Below are 27,009 nucleotides of genomic sequence, written 5' to 3' on the forward strand. Positions count from 1 at the left end.
TCGGCTGGGCGAGGTGGCTCAAGCCTGTAATCCCAGCACTTTGGGAGGCCAAGGTGGGCGGATCACGAGGTCAGGAGATTGAGACCATGTGGCTAACATGGTCAAACCCTGTCGTCTATTTAAACAACAACAAAAAAAAGCAAAAAATCAGCTGGGCATGGAGGCACATGCCTGTAGTCCCACTATTTGGGAGGCTGAGGCAGGAGAATCGCTTGAACCCAGGAGGTGGAGGTTCCAGTGGGCCGACATCATGTCACTGAACTCCAGCCTGGGTGACAGAGCGAGACTCCATCTCAAAAAAAAAAAAAGGAACTGGGTTTCGCATGGTCGCCCAGGCTGGTGTGCAGTGGCACAACCTCAGCTCACTGCAACATCCTTCCCGAGTTGAAGAGATTCTCCTGCCTCAGCCACCTAAGTAGTGGAACTACAGGCATCGACCACCACACCTGGCTAATTTTTGTATTTTTAGTAGGGTCAGGGTTTCAACATGTTGGCCAGGCTGGTTTTGAACTCCTGACCTCAGATAATCCACCTGCTTTGGCTTACCCAAAGTGCTACGATTACAGGTGTGAGCCACCACGCCTGGCCACTGTTTCAGTTCTTGAGTGGATCATAATGTTGAGACCTCTTTCCGCCCAGGTGTTTGAAATCCGCACCACTGATGACCTCACCGAGGCCTGGCTCCAAGAAAAGTTGTCTTTCTTTCGTTGATCTCTGGGCTGAGACCTGAATTCCTGATGTCTGAGTCCTCAAGGTGATTGGGGACTTGGATTCCTAGGACCTGAACAAGGAAGACTTTAAATAAATTTAAAAATGCAAAAACTCAGAGATCCTCAGTTCGGACTCAGTTTCTGCCTCTCAACTGGGCTCTAGCCGACTGTTCCTGCAGTGTCAGCCTTTGGCCAGCAGGGGGCGGGCTGACCTAGTGGAATGGAAGCTGGGTCCCGAGAGGCAAGGAGGATACCTGTTTCCTGGAAAGGGAAGGGGCTGTAGGATTTTCTTGAGGGGTGGAGGGATGGATGGGCGAGGCCTGGGTCTCCTGGAGGTATTGGGGGGAATATCTGGATCTATGGAGTGGTCACTCCCAAGGGGAACAAGTACCGCTGAGAATAAAGGAGGCAAAGTGCCCCTTTTCTCTCTCCTCCCCACCTCTGGGGGGCAGCAGGCATCACCAAATGCGACTTTTCTCCATGGAGCCCCTAGATAGGAAGAATTTAAATGCCAAAGAGGTTTGAACGTAAATGCTTCAAGATCTCAGGAGCTGCTGGGGGTGGATGGTTTGTATGGTTGGGTAGGCCTGAGGGGCCAGGGCTGGGGAAGGTGAAGTCCAACCTGGGCCCTCAGTGGACCCCTAGGGGTGTGAGATTGAGGAGACAGGGAAGGGACACCTGCCTCCATCTGAAGATCGTTCTTTTCTTTCTTCTGGCATCTCTGGACATCGAACTTTCTCAGGCTTTCTGTGTCTGTCTGTGAGGGACATTGATTAAGCACCCACAGTGTACCGAGCTCTGAGAATTCTGAGATGGGTAGGTCTTCACACAGATGAATCATACCCTTTCTGTCTCTCTGCTTCTCTTCCATGTTTCTGATTGCTCCCCTCTCTGTCCCTGGTTTCAGGGACGTGGGAACTCCCTCCCCCCCACCCCTTTTCAGGTTCCCGGTAGAGAGGTGGCTGTTGCCATGGCAACAGTGACACAGTGACCTTGGGCCTGGGCTGCCCATCTCCCAACCTTGGCGTTCCCGCGGGTAGGGTCCAAAAAGCCCAGCTCCAAGCCCTCCCAGCCTTAACACAGCATCCCCTTACCACCCCACTCCACCCTATCTCCTGCCCACTCACCCTCAATCAGGGCAAGTCCTTTGCTTGAGGGATTCGGGATAGAATCACTCGACACTGGTCCACAAAGAAATTCACCCTGCCCTAAATTCTCTGGAAGGTTGGGTTGAGTTCCTCTGCTTTTCACTAGTGCCCTTTTCCTATCCCCATCTCTCTGTCCCTCCCTCTAATCACAGGCCCAGTCCCTGAGGGCAGGAGGTGGAGGAGGAGGAGAGCTGGAGACACCAGGGGATCATTCAATTAAACGGACAAGGAACTCCTGGCCTGCAGAGGTCAGAGAGGCAGAGGGACTCATCCAAGGTCGTGCAATTACATGATCAAATGAATACTAATAGCTGACCCTCCTCTTGAGGGCTTCCTATGTACCAGGTACTTCTATAAGCATTTTATAAGCATTAGCTCATTTAATTCTTGGAATACTTTATTTAAAAGGTACTATTATTCTTCCCAACTTAAAGATGAAAAACTGAGGCACAGAAGCCAAAGGCACCCGTGGTTTGTACAGTTAGAACTCTAACCCCAGGTTATCTTGGGCTCAATGGCCACACCGTGTCTTAGGCAAGAGATTTAGGGAATCACCTCCTCCTCCTCCTCCTTCTCCTCCTCCGTGGTACTGCCACCCTCCATAGTGCAACTTCTGTTCCATCCAGGCTTGTGATTACAAACGATCCAATCAGAAAGAGCCATGCACAAGGACTTGCCCGATCAGGAGCAAAGCATGGGAAAGCAGGGGCCAATCAGAGAAGGTGGCTCACAGGCGCAGTCCAATAGAGAATGAGTATGGCTAGGGATTGTGGTAGGACCAATCAGAGAGGCCAGAACAGATTGCACCATCCAACGAGGAGTCAGTACAATGGGGCGTGTCTTCAGGTTTGGAGCGACTTTCAGGAGAGGCAGTATAAACTGGGGACCGCCTCCTCTAGTTCCACCAACCTATCCTCTAAGCGCCCACAGATCCAAGCTCCCTGACGTTTGAGTCTGGGCCCTATACCTGGGGGACTTCCTAACTTTGGCTGTGAGCCACCTTGTGGCTCATGTTGGAGAGGTGGAGGCTGGTCTTTAGGACAGAGCTGAGAGGGCTGGACCTAGCTTAGGCATCTGGGATCCAATTTAGGCAGAGAGGTGGGATGCTTTCCGGGAGGAGCAAGGTACATGGGTGGGGCTCAGGCTGAGGGTGTGTGTGGCAAGGGGCTAGGCTGAGGAGTTCTGAATATTTTATACTTGGGGTGTTCTCTAAGACAGAGACCGAGGGATAAGACTCTGCTGGAATGGGCATTGCTTAGCTTAAAAAGGGCTGGAGTTTTTTGTTTGGGTTTGGGGGCCTAATAGTCTAGGGGTGGGGCCTAGGCTTGGGGCAGGGCCTGAAGAATGGGATTGGTAGAGGGTCTGTATTAGGTTTGGGGCAGGAATTAGGGCTCCAGGGAAAGAATTAAGATATATACTTCAACCTGTTGCCCTTTTTTCAGGCCAACTCCCACATTCCCTGACCTCATGAAACATTCTCCAGCTGCTGGAGAATACCCTTTTCTTCTAGGGAACCTGGACTAGGAGGTGGTATTTATTCCTTCCTGGGGTCCCTGAAGTGAGTCTGGAGCCAGCCTAGCTTTTCCCAAGATGCATTCAAGAACATATGTTGGGCCAGGCTGGTCTTGAACTCCTGACCTGCAATCCCAGCACTTTGGAGGGAGAGGCAGGAGGATCACCTGAGTTCAGGAGTTCGAGGCCAGCCTGGTCAACATGGTGAAACCCTATCTCTATTGAAAATACAAAAAATAGCTGGGTGTGGTGGTGCATGCCTGTAATCTGAGCTACTCGGGAGGCTGAGGCAGGAGAATCGCATGAGCCCAGGAGGCAGAGGTTGCGGTGAGCCGAGATCATGCCATTGCACTTCAGCCTGGGCAACAAGAGTGAAACTCTGTCTCGACAACAACAACAACAAAAAGTGCACATGTTGGCTGGTGCAATGGCTCACACCTTGTAATCCCTACACTTTGTCGGGGCCGAGGCTGGAAATCTTAGAGGCCGGGAGTGTGCAACCAGCCTGGACAACATAATGAGACCCTGTCTCTACACAAAATAAAAAATTAGTTGGATGTGGGGGTGTGTGCCTGTAGCTGGGACGCTGAGGTGGGAGGATCACCTGAGCCGGGGGGGGTCGAGGCTGCAGTAAGCCATGATCGAGCCACGGCACTCCAGTCTGGGTGACAGAGGGAGACCCTGTCTTAAAAAAGAACACATGTTTACTGAGTTCCTGGGTAGCAGTCACTGTTCTGGGCACCGGAGGATGTTGGTGTCCCTGCCAACATGGACACCTCGGGAGGCTTACATTTCAATGACTAGACAGTAAGTAAATAATTAACAATTAATAGGTCAACAAATAAACAAAATCCTTAAGAGGGTGACAAAAGACAGACACAGTGGTTCATGCCTGTAATCCCAGCACTTTGGGAGGCCAAGGAGGGAGGATAGCTTGAGCCCAGGAGTTCGAGACCAGCCTGGATGACATAGCAAGACCTCATGTCTTTTTTTCTTTTTAAAGTACATTTTTTAAAATTAAAAAAGGAGAGTGATAAGTACTATAAGGGAAATTAATAAGGTGATGTGCTAGACAGAAATGGTTGTGGGGCTATTTTTTGCCACCAGAAGAGTCCTGCTTCTCCACTCCCCCACATTTACTATGAAACATTTCAAACATGCAGCCAGGTTGAAAGAACTATTTATGTGTGTGTGTATATATATATTAAAGTTTATTAGAGATGGGGTCTTGCTATGTTGCCTGGCTGGTCTTGAACTCCTGGCCTCAAGTGATCCTCCCACCTTGGCCTCCCAAAATGCTGAGATAGCAGATATGAGTCAGCACGCCCAGCCTGAGTTGAAATAATTTTTTTAAGTTTTTATTATTTATTTAATAAAGATGGGGTTTCACCACATTGGTCAGGCTGGTCTTGAACTCTCGACCTCAGGTGATCCGCCCGCCTTGGCCTCCAAAGTGCTTGGATTACAGGCATAAGCCACCACGTCTGGCCAATTTGGTATAATTTCATGTTTAGAGACAAAGTCTTGCTCTGTCACCCAGGCTGGAGTGCAATGGCATGATCTTTGCTCACCACAACCCCTGCCTTCTGGGTTCAAGTGATTCTCCTGCCTCAGCCTCCAGAGCAGCTGGGATTACAGGCACGCGCCACCACACCCAGTAATTTTTTGTATTTTTGGTAGAGATGGGGTTTCACCATGTTGGCCAGGCTGGTCTCGAACTTCTAACCTCGTGATCTGCCTGTCTTGGCCTCCCAAAGTGCTGGGATTACAGGTGTGAGCCACCGCGCCTGGTCAAGTTGAAATAATTTCATGGTGAATGCTCATATACCCATCACCTAGATGCCACCACTGACATGTTACTGTATTACTTTATTATAGATCCATCCATCTATCCATCCAGCAACCCCCTCCTCCTCCTCTTTCTTCTTCTTTTTAATGTATTTCAAAGTAACATCAGAATGCTGGTTGGGGGCCCAGGTAGGAATGGTGTGTGTAAATTAGGGATGGAAAAGGAAGTTCCTTCTGAAGGGATTACATTTAAGACCTTCATGAAAAGAAAAAACCAGCCATGGAAAGGGGAGAAGAGTATATCTGCTCAGGAGCTGCTACGGGCTGGTGTGTTGGAGGAATAGAAAAATCATCATAGAAGCTGAACAAGACTGAGGCGGGTGGATCACTTGAGGCCAGGAGTTCAAGACCAGCTTGGTCAACATGACAAAACTCCATCTCTACTAAAAATACAAAAATTAGCCAGGCATGGTGGTGGGCGCCTGTGGTCCCAGCTACTCAGGCTGAGGTGGGAGAATCGCTTGAGCCTGGGAGGCGGAGGTTGCAGTGATCCGAGATCATGCCATTGCACTCCAGCCTGGGTGACAGAGTGAGGCCCTGTCTCAAAAAAGAAAAGAAAAGTCATCGTTAAAACTGAAAGAGGGGCTGGGAGTGGTGGTGCACGCCTGTAAACCCAGCACTTTGGGAGGCTGAGGCAGGAGGATCACTTGAGCCCAGGAGTTCAGGACCAGCCTGGGCAAAATGGTGAGACCCCCATTTCTACAAAAACCACCACCACCAACAAAAAACCAAGAAGCTGGAAGAGGAGAGTGGTTGGTTGGTTGAGTGGTTGGAAGAAGAAAGAGGCTGAAATTCCCTCAGGAGTTCAGCCTCTTTCTTCTTCCATCTCTGTCTCTCCTACTATCTTTTTTTTCTCTCTCTCCCTTTTCTACTCCTGTCCAGCCTAGGTCTGCCCTCACCCTCTTTCCCCTTCACCCCTACCCTGTTCTGCCACGTACTATCTGTGTGACCTTGGGCAAGTGACCCAACCTCTCTGTGACTCCATTTCCCTTATCCATAAAATGGGGATGGCAACAGGACCGCCTCATTTGGCTGTTGTGAAGATTGAATGAAGTGATGGATGTGAAACCCTTAGAATCATTTCTGGCACATAAATAGTGCTGTATATGTGTTCACTTGTGTTGTTGTTGTTATTCTTACCCCCACGCTCCAGCAGGGGGCACTAGCAACCATGGTGGGAGGTAGGGATGTTGCCTGGGTGGTGGTGGTGAAGGAATCTGGAGACTAGGGGCGTTTTGAGTATCCCCAGGGACATCTCAGAGTTGTGAGTGGGGTCAGGGTTCACTAGAAGGAGTTATCTGCAGAGCAGAGCTTGATCTGGAGGATAGGGCAGGCTTCATGTCAATAACTTAGGCCAGGCACAGTGGCTCATGACCACCATGGTCAGGAGTTCAAGACCAGCCTGGGCAACATAGTGGGAGTCCATTTCTAACAAAAACAAAACAGCTGCGAAGGAGACTGAGATGGGAGGATCACTTGAGCCCAGGCGGTCAAGGCTGCAGTGAGCTGTGATCATGTCAGTGCACTCTTGCCTGGGTGATGGAGTGAGGCTCTGACTCAAAAACAAACAAACAAGACAAATTAGACCAGGTGCGGTGGCTCATGCCTGTAATCCCAGCACTTTGGGAGGCCGACGCCCGAGGATCACTTGAGACCAAGAGTTTGAGACCAGCCTGGCCAACATGGTGAAACCCCATATCCACTAAAAATACAAATATTAGCCGGGCCTGATAGGGCACACCTGTAGTCCCAACTACTTGGGAGACTGAGGCAGGAGAATCGCTTGAACCTGGGAGGCAGAGGTGGTTGCAGTGAGTGGGGCTCTTGTCAGTGCACTCCAGCCTGACAAAACAGGACTGTTTCAAAAAACAAAAAAAGAAAAGAAAAATTAGCTGGGCATGGTGGCATACACCTGTAATCCCAACCACTCAGAAGGCCAAGGCAGGAGAATCGCTTGAATCTGGGAGGTGGAGGTTGCAATGAGTCAAGATTGCACCACTGCACTCCAGCCTGGGTGAAAGAGTGAGACCTTGTCTTAAAAAAATTTTTTTTGGAAAGAGGTTTACGGGAGGACCTCTGTTCAGTGGGATCCAAAATGAGAAGGGTTTGAGACCTTAGGAATCTGGGGCACTGCATGCAACAGCACAGATTTTTAGGGGAGAACTTGCTGGGTTTGAGGACCCTGTGAATATCTCAGAAAGAGAGAGTGGCCTGAGACACTCAGTGGGGTTTGAGGAAAGGGCTGGGGGTCAGCTATGGGACAGAGGATGGGCAAAGGGGTCTGAACTAGAAGGGAGCAAGGCATTCTGGGCTCCATGGAAGTCACAGGGAAGGGGGAACTTCAGGGTCCAAGAGAAAGAATCAGAGCAGGAAGGAGGCAGGGTCCTCAAGGGGGCAGGACTAGTAGGGGCGTGGGAAAAAATTGGGGGGTTTTGGGAACCGAAGGATGCCTTGAAGGGGAAGGAGATAGAAAGGTCTAAGGTCACCAATGGGGTTGAGGATGGTTTGGGGTCTAATGGGGTTAATGGGGAAAGTTTAAGGGTCTCTTAGGGGATGAGACATTTTAGGGCCCCCTAAAAGTTAGGCATGGTTTGGAGTTCATATTGGGGCTAAGGGAATGGGTTAGGGTCCTTGAGGGTAGAAGGACATGGCTGGGGGTCCCTAAGAAGGAGTAGAATCTGGTTTGTGGTTCTGGGTGGCCGTAGAATGTGATTTGGGTCCCCAAAGGGAGTTAGGCACCATCTGGGATTTCTCTGGAGGCTGACATATGGTCTGAAGTCTCTCTGGATGTTGGAGTATGATCTGGGGTCCCTGAGGGAAGGGATGTGGTCTGAGGGTCCATCTGAATGTTGGGATATGACTTAGGGTTGCTGGTGGGGTGGTCTGGATCCCTTTGGATGCTGAGATATGATCTAGGATTCTTCTGGATTTGGGGGCATGGTCTTGGGTCCCTGACAGTGTGTGGGGCGTAGTCTGAGGTCAAGCAGGAGAGCAGGGCATGATTTACGGTCCTGGGTGGCTCTAGAACATCGCCTGGGTTCTAGAACATCGCTTGGGTTCTGAAAAGAGGTGAGGCCTGATCCGAGGTCCCCCTGGGTATTGGGACGTGATTCGAGGTCTCTGTAGGTAGATCCGTGGTCCCCAGGCCAGTTGGGGCGTGGTCTGGGGGGGTCTCGGGGGAGGCCGGCGGGGCTGGGGGTGGGGCTGGGGAGGGGTCGGGGGCGGGCCCGCGGCGGCTCCGCAATGGAGAGGGGTCTGCGGAGGGTTCGGGGCGGGGATCCCGGGTTTGCGACCGCCCCGCCCGGCTGCCCCCACCGGCCGGCGCCCCCTCCCCCCTTGCGGCGGCGGCGGCGGCGGGCGGCGCGGAGGGCGGAGCTCGGCGGCGGCTCGGGAGGGAGGGCGGGAGGCGGGAGGGAGGCGGCCCCGCGGCACCGCGCCCCCTCCCCCGGCCCTCCCCCCACCATGGCGCGGAGCGAGGCGGCGGCGGCGGGACCGGGCCCGGGGCCCCCCCGGGCTGGGTGAGCGCGGCCGCAGCGGCCCGGGAGCGGCGGGCGGGGGCGCGGGTGTGTGCGCGGGTGTGAGCGTGCGAGCGTGCGAGTGTGTGTCCGCGGCGCTGCGGCGGGCCCGGCGTGCGCCCGCGCGGCCCTGTGTGTGCCCGGCGCCGGCGTGTGCGGCGCCCTGCCCGTGTGGCCATCGGTGTGCGCGGGTGTCGAGCCCGGCCGGCGTGTCCGGCTGTGCGCGCGTGTCGCCCCGAGCGGCCGCCCCTCCGGCTGTGTGTCTGGGGGCTGTCGCGCGCCCATCGGAGGGGCTGTGTGCAGGTGTGTGTGTGCGTGGGTTGTGTGCCCAGGTGTGGGTCCCCCCCAGCCCGGGTGCGTGCGCTGCTGGCTGCGCTGGGTGTTTGTGTCCGGGTTGGATGTCCATCCCCGGGTCTGTGGAGCCGGGTGTGCCCGCTCGGGTGTCCATTTGTGTGTGTGTATGTGTGTGTGTGTGTGTGTGTGTGTCTGCGGGTTGTATGTCTCCGAGGGTGTGTATCTGTGAGTCCACGGCAGGTTGCCGGCTTGGGGACTGAGGCTCGGCGCCTTGTGGGTCCAGGCCTCGGTGTGGATTTGGGGGAGGGGAGTTTGCCGCTCCCTCAGTCCATGTCAACTGGGGGGTCCTTAGCGGTCCTGGGGGGAAGCAGCCATGTCTTCCCCTTCCCGGTGGTTGGGGGGGATGGGCAGCCAGGAGGTGGACAGATGGAGGGGGGATGAGAGGCCGAGAAATGGACAGATGGGCCCCGAGGTGGGGGTTGGGGGGGGCGAAGACTGGGCCCTTCCCCACCCACCCCACCCTAATTCCCCCACTGGCCAGACAACTGCAGATGGAGCTGGAGTTACCTCCATCCTGATGACCAGGCTGGGGGACCTCTGGGGCTGCTGGTGGGAGGATCTCCTTGAAACGGTGATCTAGGACTCAAACCCCCAAATCCTCTGAGTTTCCACCTGCTGAACTCTGACCTCTGGGCTGGCTTGTGCCCTGGTGTTTTGGGGGCCTTGGGGGCAGGATGCCAATTTGCTGGAGGGTTGTTAGGATTTATTGGGCCTGGGAAGTAAGTAGGTGGGGTGGTGGGGGCATGCCTCAGGGCTGGAAGGGATGTGTGTCCAAGACTGTGTGAGTGTGACTCTGAGCATTGACTAGGCTACTGTGGTTCAGTATTGTGTGTGCATTTGTAAGTGTGTAAATCACAGGACTGTTTTGTGAGCATGTGTCTGTTATGAGTGAACATCTTGGAATGTCTGCAAAGGTGGTACTTTTTGTGTCTGTGTGCATGTTCCAGTGTTGATCAGCCTCATATCTATGTGCTTGTGGTTGTGTGTGTGTGTGTGTGTGTGTGAGGTGTGTATCTGTTGGTGTGGTGCTGTATCAACTTTGCAACATGGGGATGTGTGAAGTTGTATGAGTGTGTCTGGGCATTTAAGAGTGTGCACCTGTGTATCTGTGTGCAGGTGTGCATTTGTGAGACATGTGTGCCCCTGTGTGCTGGTGAGTGTGCAAGGTATATCTGTTGTAGATGCATGGACCTGCTTGTCTGTTAGGGGGCACATGAGTTTCTCTGTTGTATCTGTGCATGTGTGTGTGTGAACGTGCAGGGGAGAGTCAGTGCTGTACGTGTGTTGTTGTATGCAGGTGTGCCAACCTTGAGGGTATATAACCATTTATGTTGTGAGTCTGTCTGTGTTTCAGTGTTGATCTCTGGGGAGTGGGTTTGTCTGTGTTCAAACATGTATGTGAAGGACACATGTGCCTGTGCCCTGGCATAAGGCTATCCCTACTTCTGGCCCAGTGGGTTTGAGGCCCAGATAGCATGACCTGTGGTGGTACGCTGGGGTCCCACCTGGGGTCCCTGGACACAGTGTGTCCATATGCCAGGCCAAGTGCCCATAGAGGGTGGGGAGCACACAGATCCTGTTGCTATGTTCATGGAAATCCGGATGTAGAGACTGGGGTTGTGGGCTTGTGTGGGTTTTGACATGGCCACACATGTTAGTGTGGGCAATGGTATCATGGCAAGGATGGGAAACTCTGGCCCTTCCCCAGCTCTTGGTACCATTCAAGACTTTGAAGTTGAGGGGCTGGGATGTGAACTCTTGGTTTCTAAAGGCGGGCTAGGGGTCTGGTCTAGACTCTTGGGTCTGAGGGAGGAGGGGGCTGGGGTTCTTGGCTCCTGAAACCCCAGAGGACAAAGGGCTAAAGTCCTGGTCTCCTGAACTTTGGAGGGTGAACAGCCCTGAGGCCTAATCTTCTAGGAGTCCGGAGAGGACTTTGGGCTTCCTCTGAGACTATGCAAAACCTGCAGCAGGAGGACTGAGAGAGTGATGACACCAGGGACTTCCTTGGCCAGGATGGTCTCTGAGGCAGGATCTGGTACCCAGAGAAAAGCCAGAACGATGCTAACAAGGCGGTTCTGTTCCTTTGCAGGCGCTGGCCCAGGCCCTGACTCCCTGAAGAGAGGTGAGCAGAGGGAGAGAGCTGTGGGGAGATGGGGCTTGCTGTCAGTCATCTGGGGGCCTGCAACCCTGCCTAGCATGGATTTCAGTGCAGGGGAGGACATTTCCCTGAAGGGCCAGATGCCCACCACTCTGCCCAAGGCCGGGAAGTGGTGACAAGGTCAGGAGCATCATAGTTGGGTGAGGGCTTGTGGTGACCGGGAGGCTGTGGGGAGCAGGTAGAGGTTTCAGGCCAGGAGACATTCAATATCAGGACGGTTAAGGTGGTTGGGAAAGCAGGGTTTTCTCATGATATCAGTCAAGGATACAGGTCAAGACATGAAATGACCCCTGCATTTCGAGTTGAATATGTTTTCCCATTGTGTGTGTGTGTGTGTGTGTGTGTGTGTGCGTGCAGGAAGATCTCCTGATAGCCTGGCCTGCTGGTGGCTGAGAAAGCTGGAGAAAATAATAAATTAATACTAATAATAGTAATAATAATAATAGCAGCAGCTCACAGGTATGTAGTGTTTACTTTGTCAGGAAATATTCTAAGCATGTCATAAAATATTGTCTCATTGAATCCTCATAGCAACCCTATGAGGGAGGTGCCATCATTATTCCCATTTGACAGATGAGCACACCGAGGCACAGAGAGGGGAAGCCACTTGATTAAAGTCACACAGTGGGGAGGTGAGGTCTGAACCCAGGCAGTGGGGGATCTGTCCTGCAGTGCTGTACTGTTCTTCATAAATGTTAGCCATTTCCGTTTTATTATTATTCCCTCCATTGGAGCCCCTCCCCAGCGGTAGGAGGCGAGGCTCTGGACTTCTGTTTCATAGACTGGGGTTCTGAGCCCTGGAGACCCCACACCAAACAGGTGCAGAGCCAGGCCTCCTAATTCTGGACTCCCCGCTTCTAGGCCAGGGCTTCCAGTACATTGTAGAGCAGCGATCTAGAGGGAGCGAAGGACAGATTTGGGGTGAACTCGGAGATGGTAGGACGCCCCGATCAGGCCTCTTTTTCTGCCTTCAGCCCGGTCATTGTCTTCCTTAGTGGCTGTCTCTTTCCTCCTCTGTCTTTGTCTCCCTAATACTGTGTCTCTCTCTTTCTCTCCATCTCTGTGTCTCTGTGTCTCTTTTCCGTGTCTCATTCTTCACTCTCAGTTTTCTGTCTGCTCACCTTCCTTTCAGACTCATTCTCCTTTTGTCTCTCTGTCTGTCTCTGAATCTGTCTGTCTTTGCCAGTCCACTCCTCCCTCCCCCTGGTTTCTCCCTGTCTCTCTTCACTTCTCTCTATGACTTTCTGGGTCTCAGTCCTAGGTGCCCTCCCCACGGGCAGGAAGATCAAGGCCCCCTAAGGCCATACCCCCAAACACAGATTCCCGGGAGGTGGGCCAGCAGGGGTTAGGGTACAGGGCAGGGTGGGGTGAAAACAGTTTCAGGGACGCCCCCTTCCCATCCTTCCCTCTTTACCCCCCACCCACCCTGTGTTGTGATGGGAACTGACATGTCGTGGGCTGGAGCCGCCGCAGGGGGAATCCCCGCTGGAAGGTTTTGCCTGGAGCAGAGACATAGCGTGAGTGTGTGAGTGTGTGAGTGTGTGTGTGTGTTGTGTGCACCCAAAGATGTGAGCATAATAGTCTGCCCTGCTTGGGAGGTCAGCTGAGCCCAGGATGAAACCAGACCTCAGAGAAGGACTTCTGGAGGCCGACCTGGAGGACTCTCATATGTTTTCCCGGTCCCTCCCACTTTCACACTCTCCCTGCCAATGCCAGAGGAGGGAGGGGGAAACCCTTAACATTTATTGAGTACTTACTGTATGCCAGGCATGTTCAGTGGTACATGAATGAAGATGGTTGGATTACTATCCCAATTTACAGATCAAGAAATTACAGCCTAGTTAGGGGAAATCATTGATTCGAGGGGTCACAGAGCTAGCAAAGGGGGAACCAGGATTTGAACTTGCGTCTGATTTCAAAGTGCTTCCTCTCAGTAATAGGGCACAGTTCTATGCCTGGTGCATATTAAGCACTGGATGATGATGATGACTGCTAACATGTAATAAGCATATTTTATGTGCCAGGCATTAAGTATGCCATGTTCACCAATCCATTTAATCCTCACAGAAGTAAGGCCCGTTTCTATTTCCCTTTTACAGATGAAGAAACCGAGAATCAGAGAGGTTCAGACACTTGCTGGAGGTCACACAGCTAGTGAGTATCAGAGCTGGGATTTGGAGCCAGGGAGTATGGCTTGGACAGCCAGGGCCTTAAACCATAGTTAACAGTGATTTTTAGAATATTTAGCGGGTACTGGAGGCCCCAGGCTGGGCCAGGTGTCACCCCTCTGGTTGGGAGATCATGAGAGATTTGGCAGCTACTACAGGAGGGGCAGAGGTGAGAATGGGACATGCAAGGTAAGGGCAGGGGCAATCTATCAATCAGCATAGAAATATTTTTATTTTTATTTTTAAGATGGAGTCTTGCTCCTGTCGCACAGACTGGAGTGGAAAGTCGCGATCTCAGCCCACTGCAACCTACACCTCCCTGGTTCAAGTGATTCTCCCGCTACAGCCTCCCCAGTAGGTGGGATTACAGGTGCCCGCTACCACGCCTGGCTAATTTTTGCATTTTTATTAGAGATGGGGTTTCACCATGTTGGTCAGGCTGGTCTCCAAATCCTGACCTCAGGTGATCTGCCGCCTTGGCTTCCCAAAGTGTTGGGGTTACAGGCATGAGCTACTGTGCCCAGCATGGAAATATTGTAATAGCCGGTAACAGCTGATAGTGGGTCCTCTCGCCATCCTGTCGAACCCAGCTGTAGGCGGGAGGGGAGGGATCCAGGTCTGACTCGTAGCAGGACCTCCCCTGTGGCCAAGCCCCACGCCTGGGTAACCGGCTCCTTCCCCGGCAGGTCTCACCTCCCACCCCTCTGGCCTTCCCACTGCACCATGGCTCCAGGACCCTTCTCCTCGGCCCTCCTCTCGCCGCCGCCTGCTGCCCTGCCCTTTCTGCTGCTGCTCTGGGCAGGGGCATCTCGTGGCCAGCCCTGCCCCGGCCGCTGTATCTGCCAGAACGTGGCGCCCACACTGACCATGCTGTGTGCCAAGACCGGCTTGCTCTTTGTGCCGCCTGCCATTGACCGGCGCGTGGTGGAGCTGCGGCTCACTGACAACTTCATCGCGGCCGTGCGCCGCCGAGACTTCGCCAACATGACCAGCCTGGTGCACCTCACCCTCTCCCGGAACACCATTGGTCAAGTGGCGGCCGGTGCCTTCGCCGACCTGCGCGCGCTCCGCGCCCTGCACCTGGACAGCAACCGCCTGGCGGAGGTGCGTGGCGACCAGCTCCGTGGCCTGGGCAACCTGCGCCACCTGATCCTTGGCAACAACCAGATCCGCCGAGTGGAGTCGGCGGCCTTCGACGCTTTCCTGTCCACCGTGGAGGACCTGGACCTGTCCTACAACAACCTGGAGGCCCTGCCGTGGGAGGCGGTGGGCCAGATGGTGAACCTGAACACCCTCACGCTGGACCACAACCTCATCGACCACATCGCGGAGGGGACCTTCGTGCAGCTTCACAAGCTGGTCCGCCTGGACATGACCTCCAACCGCCTGCATAAACTCCCGCCCGACGGGCTCTTTCTGAGGTCGCAGGGCACCGGGCCCAAGCCGCCTACGCCGCTGACCGTCAGCTTCGGCGGCAACCCGCTGCACTGCAACTGCGAGCTGCTGTGGCTGCGGCGGCTGACCCGCGAGGACGACCTGGAGACGTGCGCCACGCCCGAGCACCTCACCGACCGCTACTTCTGGTCCATCCCCGAGGAGGAGTTCCTGTGTGAGCCCCCGCTGATCACGCGGCAGGCGGGGGGCCGGGCTCTGGTGGTGGAGGGCCAGGCGGTGAGCCTGCGCTGCCGAGCGGTGGGGGACCCTGAGCCGGTGGTGCACTGGGTGGCGCCTGATGGGCGACTGCTGGGGAACTCCAGCCGGACCCGGGTCCGGGGGGATGGGACGCTGGATGTGACCATCACCACCTTGCGGGACAGCGGCACCTTCACTTGCATCGCCTCCAATGCCGCTGGGGAAGCCACGGCGCCCGTGGAGGTGTGCGTGGTACCTCTGCCTTTGATGGCGCCCCCGCCGGCTGCCCCGCCGCCTCTCACTGAGCCCGGCTCCTCTGACATCGCCACGCCTGGCCGACCTGGTGCCAACGATTCCACGGCTGAGCGTCGGCTTGTGGCAGCCGAGCTCACCTCGAACTCAGTGCTTATCCGCTGGCCAGCCCAGAGGCCGGTACCTGGAATCCGCATGTACCAGGTTCAGTACAACAGCTCCGTGGATGACTCCCTCGTCTACAGGTGGGTGTGGGTGCTGTGGTCCCAGGGCCTCCTCCCAAGTCCAGGGGGACCCTCCCTCCCACCTGCCCATTCCCTTGGCTTTCTTGCCCAGCCAGGGTTCTAGATGGCTGTGAGAGTTGTCCCCGCCCTCCTTTGCCCTCTCTCCTCTCTCCTCTATTTCTCACTGTCTCTGTTTTTCATGCTTATAGAAAATATTCGCTGAGCACCTACATGAGCCAGGCCAGGGCTGGGCACTGGAGCCCTAACAATCACCAGCCCAGCATGAATCCTACCCTCATGGGGCTCATAGTCAATATCACTGCTCCCCAGAGCAATCTGATTGGGCACTTCTTCAGTTAAACATTTTGGAGTGTGAAATACACACACACATTTACAGTGACTTCTTTTTGAGACGGAGCCTCACTCTATCACCCAGGCTGGAGTGCAGTGGCATGATCTCGGATCACTGCAACCCTCCGACTCCCAGGTTCTAGCTATTCTCCTGCCTCAGCCTCCCAAGTAGCTGGGATTACAGGTGTCCACCAACACACCCAACTAATTTTTGTATTTTTAATAGAGATGGGATTTCACCATGTTGGCCAGGCTGGTCTCAAACTCCTGACCTCAAGTGATCTGCCTGCCTTGGCCTCCTAAAGTGCTGGGATTACAGGCGTGAGTCACCCTGCGCGACCTGCAGTGACGCTTATAAATTATACACCAGTACTACTGTACCAACACTTTGGGTACATTACAGACACAAAAAACAAGAAATATGAGAAAAATATGTTATTTCCAACCTCCCTTGGGTTTGAAGCCATTGCTCTGGTATGGACAGGCAGTATGGTGTCACAGATATTTTAAGAAAAGACTTACTGTCTCCCATTGCCTCCTTATTCTCTTGCTTTCACTTCTCTGTCTCTACCTTTTCTGCCCTCATTGTTCATAGAGCCCCTGCTTTGTGCAAACTCCTGAGCTGGGTGCTGGGGACACAGGGAAACCAAGAGACCCAGTCCCCCCGCTCAGGGAGCTCATAGTTCATGGGACTCCACAGTAGGTGGTGTCCTTGGCCTTGCCATGTCTCTCTGTCTCAGCCATTTTTTTTTTTTTTTTTTTTAGGCAGGGTCTTGCTCTGTCATCCCAGGCTGGAGTGCAGTGATTTGATCATAGCTCACTGCAACTTCAAACTTTTGGGCTCCAAGCAATCCTCCTGCCTCCTCAGAGTAGCTGGGACTATAGGCTTGTACCACCACACCAGGCTAATTTTTAAAAATTTTTAGTAGAGATGAGGTCTTGGTATATTGACCAGCCAGATCTGGAACTCCTGGGCAAAAGTGATCCTCCTGCCTTGGCCTCCCAAAGTGCTGGGATTATAGGTGTGAGCTGTTGTGCCTGTCGCATCTTGGTGGTTTTTTAGTATGGCTCTCTGCCACAGAACTGGCACACAGTGGGCACTTGATAAATGGTTGTTTGGCACATGGACGTCTCTCCTTCTATCTCTGCCTCCCTCATGTGCATTGTAGAGCACCTGCTGAATGCTTCAGTCCTGTGCTTGGCTTCACGTGGAGATGCCAGAGGGGTTGGAGCGATTTCCCTACCTGTGGGGAGCCCTAGCTGCTGGCTGTCAGAGCTGAGAAACCTCCCTCTTGGCCCCCATCTCCACCTTTCCAGTGTTCTCTTGGCCATGGGCTTGGCACATAGTAGGCTTTCCCAGTGTTGGTTGAATGAAAAAATGCCTCTTGGCCAGGTACAGTGTCTCATGCCTGTAATCCCAGCACTTTGGGAGACTGAGGTCAGCGGATCACTTGAGGTTAGGAGTTCAAGACCAGCCTGGCCAACGTGGCAAAACCCTGTCTCTACTAAAAATACAAAAAGTAGCCAGGCGTGGTGGCATGCACTTGTAATCCCAGCTACTTGAGACGCTGAGGCAGGAGAATTGCTTGAACCTGGGAGGCAGAGGTTGCAGTGAGTGGAGATTGCACCATTGGACTCCAGCCTGGGCAAGAGAGATAGACTCCCTCTCAAAAAAAAAAAGCCTCTCCTTTCATTTCTGTCTTCCTCATTTCCCTCTCTTTGATTCTGGTCACCACACCCTGAGTAGATTCCTACCATGTGCCCATCTTGTGCTGGGCCCTGGGCCTACTGAGATAGATTAGGTCCTGGCCCAGCTTTACAAACACTGGGAGAAACAAGTGAACAAATCAAAAACCTTCACAAGGAGCTTCCGAGCTTGCCACTTCATTCCATCTTCCCAAGTCTGCTGTGAAGGCGCGATGACCCCCCACTCCATTTCACAGACAGAAAAACAGGTTCAGTGGGGGATGTCACTTGCCCAAGATCACACAGAAAGTAGCAAAGCTGTCCTTTTTTACACTGACACACATTTGTTGAGCACCCATTGCTGGGAGGGGAGATGGATAATATATTTCTGTAAATAATTCTTAGCTTCTGTGACTCTCCACTTCTCTGTCCCTCTTTTTCCTTTGCTCTGACCCATGGCCACCACGTGGTGGGGTGGGGGAAATTCACAAGCCCCCAGACCTTGCATGGATGCAGATGTGGATGGCCCCCTGTGCCCAGCTGGGCAACAGACCCTGGGACTCTCCTCTTCCCTGTAGGGCCGCCCCAGTTCCAGTTCTCCACCCCCACTGCAGATTCCTATGCTATGGTGCTGCAAGGGTTAACTTCCTCACGCTGTCATGGTCGGAGGTGACAGCCAACCAGAAGCCTGCTTAGCTGCTTCCTTGGGTTTTGCAGCCAATTAGAGACGCAGCGGTTCAAGCTTTCTTAAGGAGTCAGCCTCTGTCCTTGAAAAGGGGTGGGGGAAGCCCCTAGCCACTGGTTATTTAGGGGAAGGAGCAAGTGGAATCCAGGGCTCTGGAGAGGAGAGATGGGGAGAGGAAGAGGAAGGCTTAAAGCCAGGGCGGCCGAGGGTGGCTGGGGTGGGGGGCAGTGGTCTCTGAAATGGCAGGCAGGGGTGGGTAGAGTGGAGTTGAAGAAGTGGGTGGACCTTTATGAAGGGGAGGGGCCCTGAATGGAAGTCTTTTGGTTGGAGGGTGGCTCTTGGTAGTGGGGGAACCTTCCGGAGGTGGGATGACAGAGGTGGAGCTTCAGGGCCAGAAGGTAGCCCTGCTGGAGGGGAAGGGGAAGCATCGCAGAGATAAGCAGGCCCATTGAGGTGGGGGTGTGGCGTGTCAGAGGGGGTGGAGCTTGTTCTGCATGGTCCCGAGAAGTGGAAGGGGTGGTCCTTGTCTCCAGGTACCCACTAAAAGCCTTTGCAGGAGAAGAGAGCTGGTGAGGTTGCATCCTAGCCATGCAAATCAATGTGGACCGGGCAGTCCGGGTTTAGCTGAGGCTGAACATGGCCCACAGTGTGGAAGGGATGTGCTCAACAGAAGAGGGCCAAGGCCTAGTGGGAATGGTCCTCCAGAGGGGTGGGTCTTAGAGATAGGAGGAATGCAGTGGGCTGGACAGTGTGAGCCACAGCAGGGTTACTGGCCAACATGGGGCGAGATGCAAGCTAATGGTGATATCATTAAGTGCCAGGCCCTGGCTATGTTAACTCATTCATTCCTCACACCATCTCTAGGATGTAGGAATTCTTATCATCCCCATTTGAGGAAAAGGAGGCACAGGGAGGTTAAGAAACTTGGAGAAGGTCTCCGGGCATGGTGGTTTATGCCTGTAATCCCAGCACTTTGGGAGGTCAAGGTGGATGGATCACCTGAGGTCAGGAGTTTGAGACCAGCCTAGATCAACATGGTGAAACCCCGTCTCTATTAAAATAAAAATACAAAAATAAGCCAGGTATGGTAGTGGGTGCTTGTAATCCCAGTTGCTCGGGAGACTGAGGCAGGAGAATCACTTGAACCTGGGAGGCAGAGGTTGCAGTGAGCCGAGATCGCGCCATTGCACTCCAGCCTGGGTGATACAGTGAGATTCTGTGTCAAACAAAACAAAACAAAACGAACGAAATAAAACAACAGAGAAACTTGCCTAAGGTGACAGACCTAGCAAATGGCGAGGAGAGACTCAAACCCAGGCAGTCTGGCCACCAGACTTTGTCATCTTAGCCACTTCTCTACACCAGCTGTCATTCGAGGGGAGAGGCCTGTAGCAAGAAAGGCGTATGATGTGTGCTTGGCTACATCTGACCCCTTTAGGGAAGAAACTGGTAGCATGATTTGATGACTTTTGGTGGCACAGGAACATATGAGGTAGTTGCTTTTAATATCTGGACAAGGAGCAGGGCCTGCAGCCTGGATGTGGCCTACACACAGTAGGGGAACCATCCCTAGTGGGCCGTTGTGGGGTGTGCCTGGAAGCCAAAGTTCAATTGGTTGGGGAATGACCTGTAGCAATGTGGGGAACATGTAGTCAAGGGACTTGGAAACTGCGTCAGGACATAGACAAAGCTAGATTTTTTTTTTTTTGAGACCGAGTTTCGCTCTTGTCGCCCTGGGTGGAGTGCAATGGCACAGTCTCAGCTCACTGCAACCTTTACCTCCCAGGTTCAAGCAATTCTCCTGCCTCAATCTCTTGAATAGCTGGGATGACAGGCATGCACCACCATGCCCAGCTAACTTTTGTATTTTTAGTAGAGATGGGAGTTTTACTAGGTTGGCCAGACTGGTGTCAAACTCCTAACCTCAGGTGATCCACCTGCCTTGGCTTCCCAAAGTGCTGGGATTACAGGTGTGAGCCACTGTGCCTGGCCAAAGCTAGATGTTTTACTTAAAGGTGCTGCATGCAGATAAGGGGGAGTGACCTGCATCATGCTTTTCCCTGAAAGGCACGAATATGTATAAAAGAGGAACTAGAAGAGCATCCATTGTTCCAGTAGGAATATGACAGGCACTGTGAGTCGACCTTAGTGTCCACCTGAGTGGCATGGAGGATGCAGAAAAGGGAGGTGGCCAGTAGCATTGGCCCAGTTTTGGGGTAGAAGTGCCTAGATGAAGGACCTTGAGTGGCAGTTGTCCTAGCAGGAGTGAGACAGAGCTAGGGGGCATGTCCCTTGAGGGAAGAGCTTAAAAGCCATGTCCCCCACTGCAGGGGCCGGAATATGAAGAGGAGGGAACATGAATGGCAGATATATTGTCCCAGTGGGTGATGAGCACAGCCGGGAGGTGGGTCTGAGGGCGGGGCATACAGATGAGGGGGTCCCGAAAGGGTGGGAATATGTTGATGAAGGTGGGGCTTGAATTGCTGCTGTTGTCTCAGTAGTGGGTGAGACTTTGGTAGCAGGGTTTAGTCCCCACTGCTCACTATGGGCGGGGCATAAAGTGTAGGGGCGTGGCTAGGGGTGGGACTAATCCCCGTCCTGACCCCGCCCCCTCCTGCAGGATGATCCCATCCACCAGTCAGACCTTCCTGGTGAATGACCTGGCGGCGGGTCGCGCCTACGACTTGTGCGTGCTGGCGGTCTACGACGACGGGGCCACCGCGCTGCCGGCCACACGAGTGGTGGGCTGCGTGCAGTTCACCACAGCTGGGGATCCAGCACCCTGCCGCCCACTGAGGGCCCATTTCTTGGGCGGCACCATGATCATCGCCATTGGGGGCGTCATCGTCGCCTCGGTCCTCGTCTTCATCGTTCTGCTCATGATTCGCTACAAGGTGTACGGCGACGGGGAGAGCCGCCGCATCAAGGGCTCCAGGTCGCCCCCGCGGGTCAGCCACGTGTGCTCGCAGACCAACGGCGCAGGCGCGGCGCAGGCCCCTGCCCTGCCTGCCCAGGACCGCTACGAGGCGCTGCGCGAGGTGGAGTCCCCAGCCGCCCCCACTGTCGCCGTCGAGTCCAAGGCTATGACGGCCGAGGCGGCATCCGCAGAGACGGAGGCAGTCCTTGGACGTTCTCTGGGCGGCTCGGCCACCTCGCTGTGCCTGCTGCCATCCGAGGAAACTTCCGGGGAGGAGCCTTGGGCCGCGGTGGGCCCGCGAAGGAGCCGATCCGGCGCACTGGGGCCGCCAACCTCGGCGCCCCCTACTCTAGCTCTGGTTCCTGGTGGGGCTGCGGCCCGGCCGAGGCCACAGCAGCGCTATTCGTTCGACGGGGACTACGGGGCGCTATTCCAGAGCCACAGTTACCCGCGCCGCGCCCGGCGGACAAAGCGCCACCGGTCCACGCCGCACCTGGACGGGGCTGGAGGGGGCGCGGCCGGGGAGGATGGAGACCTGGGGCTGGGCTCCGCCAGGGCGCGCCTGGCCTTCACCAGCACCGAGTGGATGCTGGAGAGTACCGTGTGAGCGGCGGGCGGGCGCCGGGACGCCTGGGTGCCGCAGACCAAATGCCCAGCCGCACGGATGCTGGGGCGGGACTGGGAGAAAGCGCCGAGCTAAGACGTCGGACCGAAGTGGAGACGCGCCCTTGCTCCCGGGAGTGGGCGGGGCGGTCTCGGGCTGCGGCTCGAGGCCACGCCCCCGTGCCCAGGGCGAGGTTCGGGGATTGGCTGCCGGCCTCCCCTACCCCATGGACTCCTCGACCCCCTCCTACCCCTCCCCCCGCGCGCTCGCGGACCTCGCTGGAGCCGGTGCCTTACACAGCGAAGCGCGGGGAGGGGCAGGGCCCCCCGACACTGCAGCACTGAGACACGAGCCCCCTCCCCCAGCCCAGCACCCGGGGCCGGGGCAAGGGGCCCATTTCTTGTATCTGGCTGGACTAGATCCTTTTCTGTCCCGCGGCGGCCTCCAAAGCCCTCCACCCCTACCCCTCTCACATCCCTGGTCCCGTCGGGTCTGGCTTGGGGTCCCCCTTTCTCTGTTTCCCTCGTTTGTCTCTATCTGGCCCTCTTGTCGTCTGTCTGTTGTGCCTGCCCTTCCCTATTTGCCTTTCCTTTCTCTGTCCCGTCGTCTCTTCTCCTTTGGGCCTCCCTGGTTTTGTCTAGTCTCCCTGTCTCTCCTGATTTCTTCTCTTTACTCATTCTCCCGGGCAGGTCCCACTGGAAGGACCAGACTCTCCCAAATAAATCCCCACATGAACAAAATCCAAAACCAAATTCCCCTACCGGAGCCGGGACCCTCCGCCGCAACAGAATTAAACTTTTTTCTGTGTCTGAGGCCCTGCTGACCTGTGTGTGCGTGTGTCCGTGTGTGTGTGTGTGGTGTGTGGTGTGTGTGTGGTGGGAGGGTGACCTAGATTGCAGTATAAGTTCTCTAAGTGAGACTGAAGGAAGATGACTAACTGGGGCTGGGGGGAGACTGGCAGACAGGCTTCTATCCTCTGAGAGACTTAGAGGTGGGGAATAATCACAAAAATAAAATGATCATAATAGCTAACACTTAGTGAATACTTACTATGTACAAAGCACTTAAGTCATTTAATTCTCACGACAACACTTGGACATTGGTATTATTATCCTGTTTTCCAGATGAGGGAATTTCAGCCCAGAAAAGTTAAATAACTGGCCCAAGATGGCAAAACTGGGATTTAAAAAGGCGGGCAGATTGACTTCTGAGGCTATACTGTAGAGGTGAAAAGACAGCTTATCCTCCACTCTCTGAAATTTCACTGGAATGGGCTAACAATAGACAGCTTAACAAGAGAAGAGGCATATGGAGGTTATTAACATGTGCTGGGGAAAATCACAGGAAAGCGATTACCCAATAACCCAGTGAAGTTTAGATGCTTATATGCCTTTCTTCATAGGGGGAGGGGAGATGGGGAAAAGCAGGCAATTTTGAGGGGTAGTAAATGATTTTTGAGAAAATGAATGGATCCAGGAGAGAGAAATTAGCTTGTAAATGTCTCTAGAATTTGAGCCTGCCAGATAATTTCTTGCGACAAAGTCCATCCAGATGTGGTTACATTTGTCTGTCTTTTTTTCCTGTTAAAGACAATGAAATGTCAGGGATAGGACAGAAGGCAATTGTGTTCTTTTTGGTGGGTCTGGTCTTTAGGCAGATAAGAAGATATCAGAGGAAAGCCTCTTCCAGCATCTGCTGATCTCGAAGTGCCTTTAAGATAATCAGCAAAGCAGGCCATATTTCAGGGTGACATTCCCTGAACTTCAATACTCTTAAGTACAGCACTCTACTGCTGAGCAGTTATTGAATATTGATTCCATCCTCTGAGACCTCACAACTCGGTGGGGGGGTAGATTTCTTGGTCCCATTTTACAGACAAGAACCTGAACCACAGAGAGATGAAGTCCCTTGCCCAAGGCCCTCCATCCCCCACATGAATAAATGGCAGAGCTGGAAGTTTGATTGTACCCTTCCTTATACTATGCTGCCTCTGGAGTCTGTGTCCAGAGGCTGGGGAATGGCCCCCATGACCTCAGCGGAGCTTGGATATCCACAGCCAGCCTGGTGAGCGCGGGGATAAGAGCTCTTGTGTGGCTCTGCCTGGAATCTGAGGGACCCTGGTGAAGAAGTCGGCGAGGGCATGGAAGATGGCGTGGGAAGAGAGTTTCTCAGGTGAGGCTGAGGGCTGTGGCTGGGGAAGGAAAGCTGGCTGGGGGAGGAGAGGGACAGACATCCCAGCCCTTGCAGGGGCCCTGCAGTGAAAACGCCTTCCTGATCCTGGGGAAGAAGGAGGAAGGCTTCTTGCCAGCCAGGGGCCCCCTGAGGCCAGGGGAGGAGGAGAGAAAGACAGAAATAGAAACAGAGCAGGAGGGAGGGGGATGGATATAGGCAGACAGGGTGGGAGGCAGCTAGGACAGAGGCGCCAGAGAATCACAGGCCAGGAGCCTTCCTCAACCAGGGACCCAGCCACCCTCATGCCACGGCAGTGCTCCCAAACCCTCCCTGGTGCATGGATAAAGAGCATGCAACCTGTCAGGTGCAGCGGCTCACGCCTGTAATCCCAGCACTTTGGGAGGCCGAGGTCAGCAGATCACGAGGTCAGGAGTTCGAGACCAGCCTGACCAACATGGTAAAACCCTGTCTCTCCTGAAAATACAAAAATTAGCTGGGCGTGGTGGTGCACACCTGTAATCCCAGCTACTCGGGAGGCTGAGGCAGGAGAATTGCTTGAACCTGGGAGGCAGAAGGGGCCAAGATCGTGCCACTGCAACCAAAAAAAAAAAAAAAAAAACATGCAACCCAGTGCATGGCACATAATGGTCAGGAAAGAGAGTTACTCCGATAATAAGCATGATTGCTTTTAAAGCCTGCACAGATATACGCAGTGTGCGCTCACAATTTTCAAGATGAGAAAACTGAAGCTCAGAGACATTAAGGAGCATGCCCAAGATCACAAAGCCAGTTAACTGCAGAGCCATGACTAGAAAGCTCTGCCTCCAACCTGCACACGGAACCATTGGGAATACTGTCTCATTCACTTGATAAAGCCTTATTGAGCCCGTATTATGTATCTGGTCCTATGTAGGGGCTATTGCAGTGAGCAAAATAGATGAAACAAAGCAAGAAAGCCCTGCTCCATGATGCCTACACTCTTTTCTTTTTTGAGACGGAGTTTCACTCTTGCTGCCCAGGCTGGAGTGCAATGGCGTGATCTCGGCTCACTGCAACCTCCGCCTCCCGGGTTCAAGTGATTCTCCTGCCTCAGCCTCCTGAGTAGCTGGGATTACAGGCATGTACCACATGCCTGGGTGATTTTGCATTTTTAGTAGAGACGGGGTTTCTCCATGTTGGTCAGGCTGGTCTTGAACTCCCGACCTCAGGTGATCCGCCCGCCTTAGCCCCCCAAAGTGCTGGGATTACAGGTATGAGCCACTGTGCCTGGCCATGGTGCCTATATTCTAGAGGGAGGAGAAATAAACAGATAAGCAATTAAATGAGCTCAGGAGGTTGACGTTGCAATGAGCCCTGATCGCACCACTGCACTCCAGCCTGTGTGACAGAGTGAGACCCAACAAACAAAAACTAATAAGTAAACAGTGCATTCCAGTGGTAAATAAATGCTATGCCAAGAATGAAAAAAGTATGATGGCATAGAGAATGACTTCGAGGCCGGCTTTAGGGGCGGGGTCAAGGAGGGTGATGTTGGAGCTAAATAAATTCATTGTGAGAAAAGCAGGGAAAAGCATTCCAGGCAAAGGGAACAGCATATGCCAAGGGCCTTAGGAAGTAGTGTGCTTGATGTGTTGAAGGCAGTGTATCTGGACTGAAGTGAGGAGAGTGAGAGGAGGGAGGTGGGAAAAGCAAGCAAGTTCTACAGAACTTTGTGAGGTATGGTCAAGAGTTAACATGTTATTCTTCGGAGCCGTGGGAAGCCAATGAAGGGCCTTCGCCAGGGGTGGTATGTGGTCTGATTTCCACGGAGACCCTAGCTTCAGGGTGAGGTATGCTTATCTTCAAAACAGTGGCTAAAACCTGTAATTCCAGCACTTTGGGAGCCCAAGGTGGGAGGATCGCTTGAGTCCAGGAGTTCAAGACCAGCCTCGGAAACATAGTGAGCCCCTGTCTCTAAAACAAAATTAAAGACTGGGTGCGGTGGCTTACACCTATAATCCCAGCACTTTGGGAGTCTGAGGCAGGGGGATCGCCTGAGGTCAGGAGTTCGAGACCAGGCTGGCCAATGTGGTGAAACCCTGTCTCTACTAAAACTACAAAAATTAGCTGAGTGTGGTGGTGGACACCTGTGATGCCAGCTACTTGGGAGGCTGAAACGGGAGAATTGCTTGAACCCGGGAGGTGGAGGTTGTAGTGAGCCAAGATTACACCGCTGCACTCCAGCCTGGGTGACAGAACAAGACTGTCTCAAAAAAAATAAAATAAAAAAAAATTAAAGAAAGTGGGGTGGGGGTGTGCAAAGCTACAAGGAACAGGGCTTTAGAGAAAGGAACCCAGACTCAACCCCACTAAGACACCCTCCTTATGCATCTCTCCTGTCTGCTTCTCTCAGCACAGATTTATCCCTTTCAATTGCATGTGGTGAGGAAAATGGTCACTTACTTACAGACACAGACTCAATCTTTCCAGAGCCCAGAGATAAAATGGCAGAATCTCTAGTCCTAAGAGAAAAATCCCAGGGAAGGGCTCTGATTGGCCTGGCTGTGGTCACATGGGAACCCCTGCATGGAATGCTTTGATTGGCCAGGTTGGGGGTAGATGGGTCCTATGTCCAGGTTGTGTGTCCTGGGAAGGGGGGGGATTGCTAAATATTAGGTTGAACCATATGAACTTGCGATTTTTTTAGGTCAGACATTATAGAGTATTGGCAATTACATGTGGTTGAAGCTAATACCAGAAAAAGTAGGATAAGAAATATTGTTGGCTGGGCGTGGTGGCTCATACCTATAATCCCAGCACTTTGGGAGGCCAAGGTGGGAGGATCACTTGAGGTTAGGGGCTGGAAGCCAGCCTGGGCAACATGGCGAGACTCTGTCTCTACAAAAATAAAAATAAAAAATAAAAAATTAGCCAAGCCTGGTGGCATGCGCCTGTAGTCCCAGCTGCTCAGGAGGCTGAGGTGGGGAGGTTCCTGGAGCCCAGGAGCTTGAGGCAGTTGTGAGCTATGATCGAGCCCCTGCACTCCAGCCTGGATGACAGAGCAAGACCTTGTTGCTAAAAAAACAAAAAACCA

The 27,009-nt window shown here is 53.6% G+C and overlaps 2 protein-coding genes across 9 annotated transcripts in view; both read left to right on the forward strand.

Moving 5' to 3' along the window:
- GMFG (glia maturation factor gamma) overlaps positions 1 to 826 on the forward strand; it is a 10,968-nt gene extending 10,142 nt beyond the window's left edge. For all 6 annotated transcript variants that reach the window (XM_032248830.1, XM_032248829.1, XM_032248833.1 and 3 more), the window contains one exon: positions 640 to 826. In XM_032248830.1, the coding sequence (XP_032104721.1) occupies positions 640 to 711 (72 nt within the window). In that variant the 3' untranslated portion in view covers positions 712 to 826. The remainder of the gene's footprint in view (positions 1 to 639) is intronic.
- A 7,839-nt stretch (positions 827 to 8,665) lies between these two features.
- On the forward strand, positions 8,666 to 22,796 carry LRFN1 (leucine rich repeat and fibronectin type III domain containing 1). 3 transcript variants are annotated; one of them, XM_032248837.1, is made up of 5 exons: positions 8,666 to 8,736; positions 11,177 to 11,209; positions 13,345 to 13,399; positions 14,100 to 15,542; positions 20,864 to 22,796. In XM_032248837.1, exons 4-5 carry the CDS (start codon positions 14,137 to 14,139, stop codon positions 21,765 to 21,767), a joined length of 2,310 nt encoding a protein of 769 aa, XP_032104728.1. In that variant the 5' UTR covers positions 8,666 to 8,736; positions 11,177 to 11,209; positions 13,345 to 13,399; positions 14,100 to 14,136; the 3' UTR covers positions 21,768 to 22,796. The 3 variants fall into 3 exon arrangements, with proteins under 3 accessions (XP_032104728.1, XP_032104729.1, XP_032104730.1); XM_032248838.1 differs by lacking the exon at positions 8,666 to 8,736 and adding an exon at positions 8,901 to 9,036; XM_032248839.1 differs by lacking the exons at positions 8,666 to 8,736; positions 11,177 to 11,209 and adding an exon at positions 11,220 to 11,365.
- The last annotated feature ends 4,213 nt before the right edge of the window (positions 22,797 to 27,009 follow it).

Source organism: Sapajus apella, unplaced genomic scaffold (genome assembly GCF_009761245.1).
Source record: "Sapajus apella isolate SASKATOON/1434 unplaced genomic scaffold, GSC_monkey_1.0 scaffold68, whole genome shotgun sequence".
In the NCBI taxonomy this organism is placed as follows: domain Eukaryota; kingdom Metazoa; phylum Chordata; class Mammalia; order Primates; family Cebidae; genus Sapajus; species Sapajus apella.

Coding starts and splice junctions, on each gene's coding strand:
- LRFN1 (XM_032248837.1), top strand. CDS start 14,137: ATGGCTCCAGGACCCTTCTCCTCGGCCCTCCTCTCGCCGCCGCCTGCT. Junction 15,543..20,863: donor GATGACTCCCTCGTCTACAG/GTGGGTGTGGGT, acceptor CCCCTCCTGCAG/GATGATCCCATCCACCAGTC.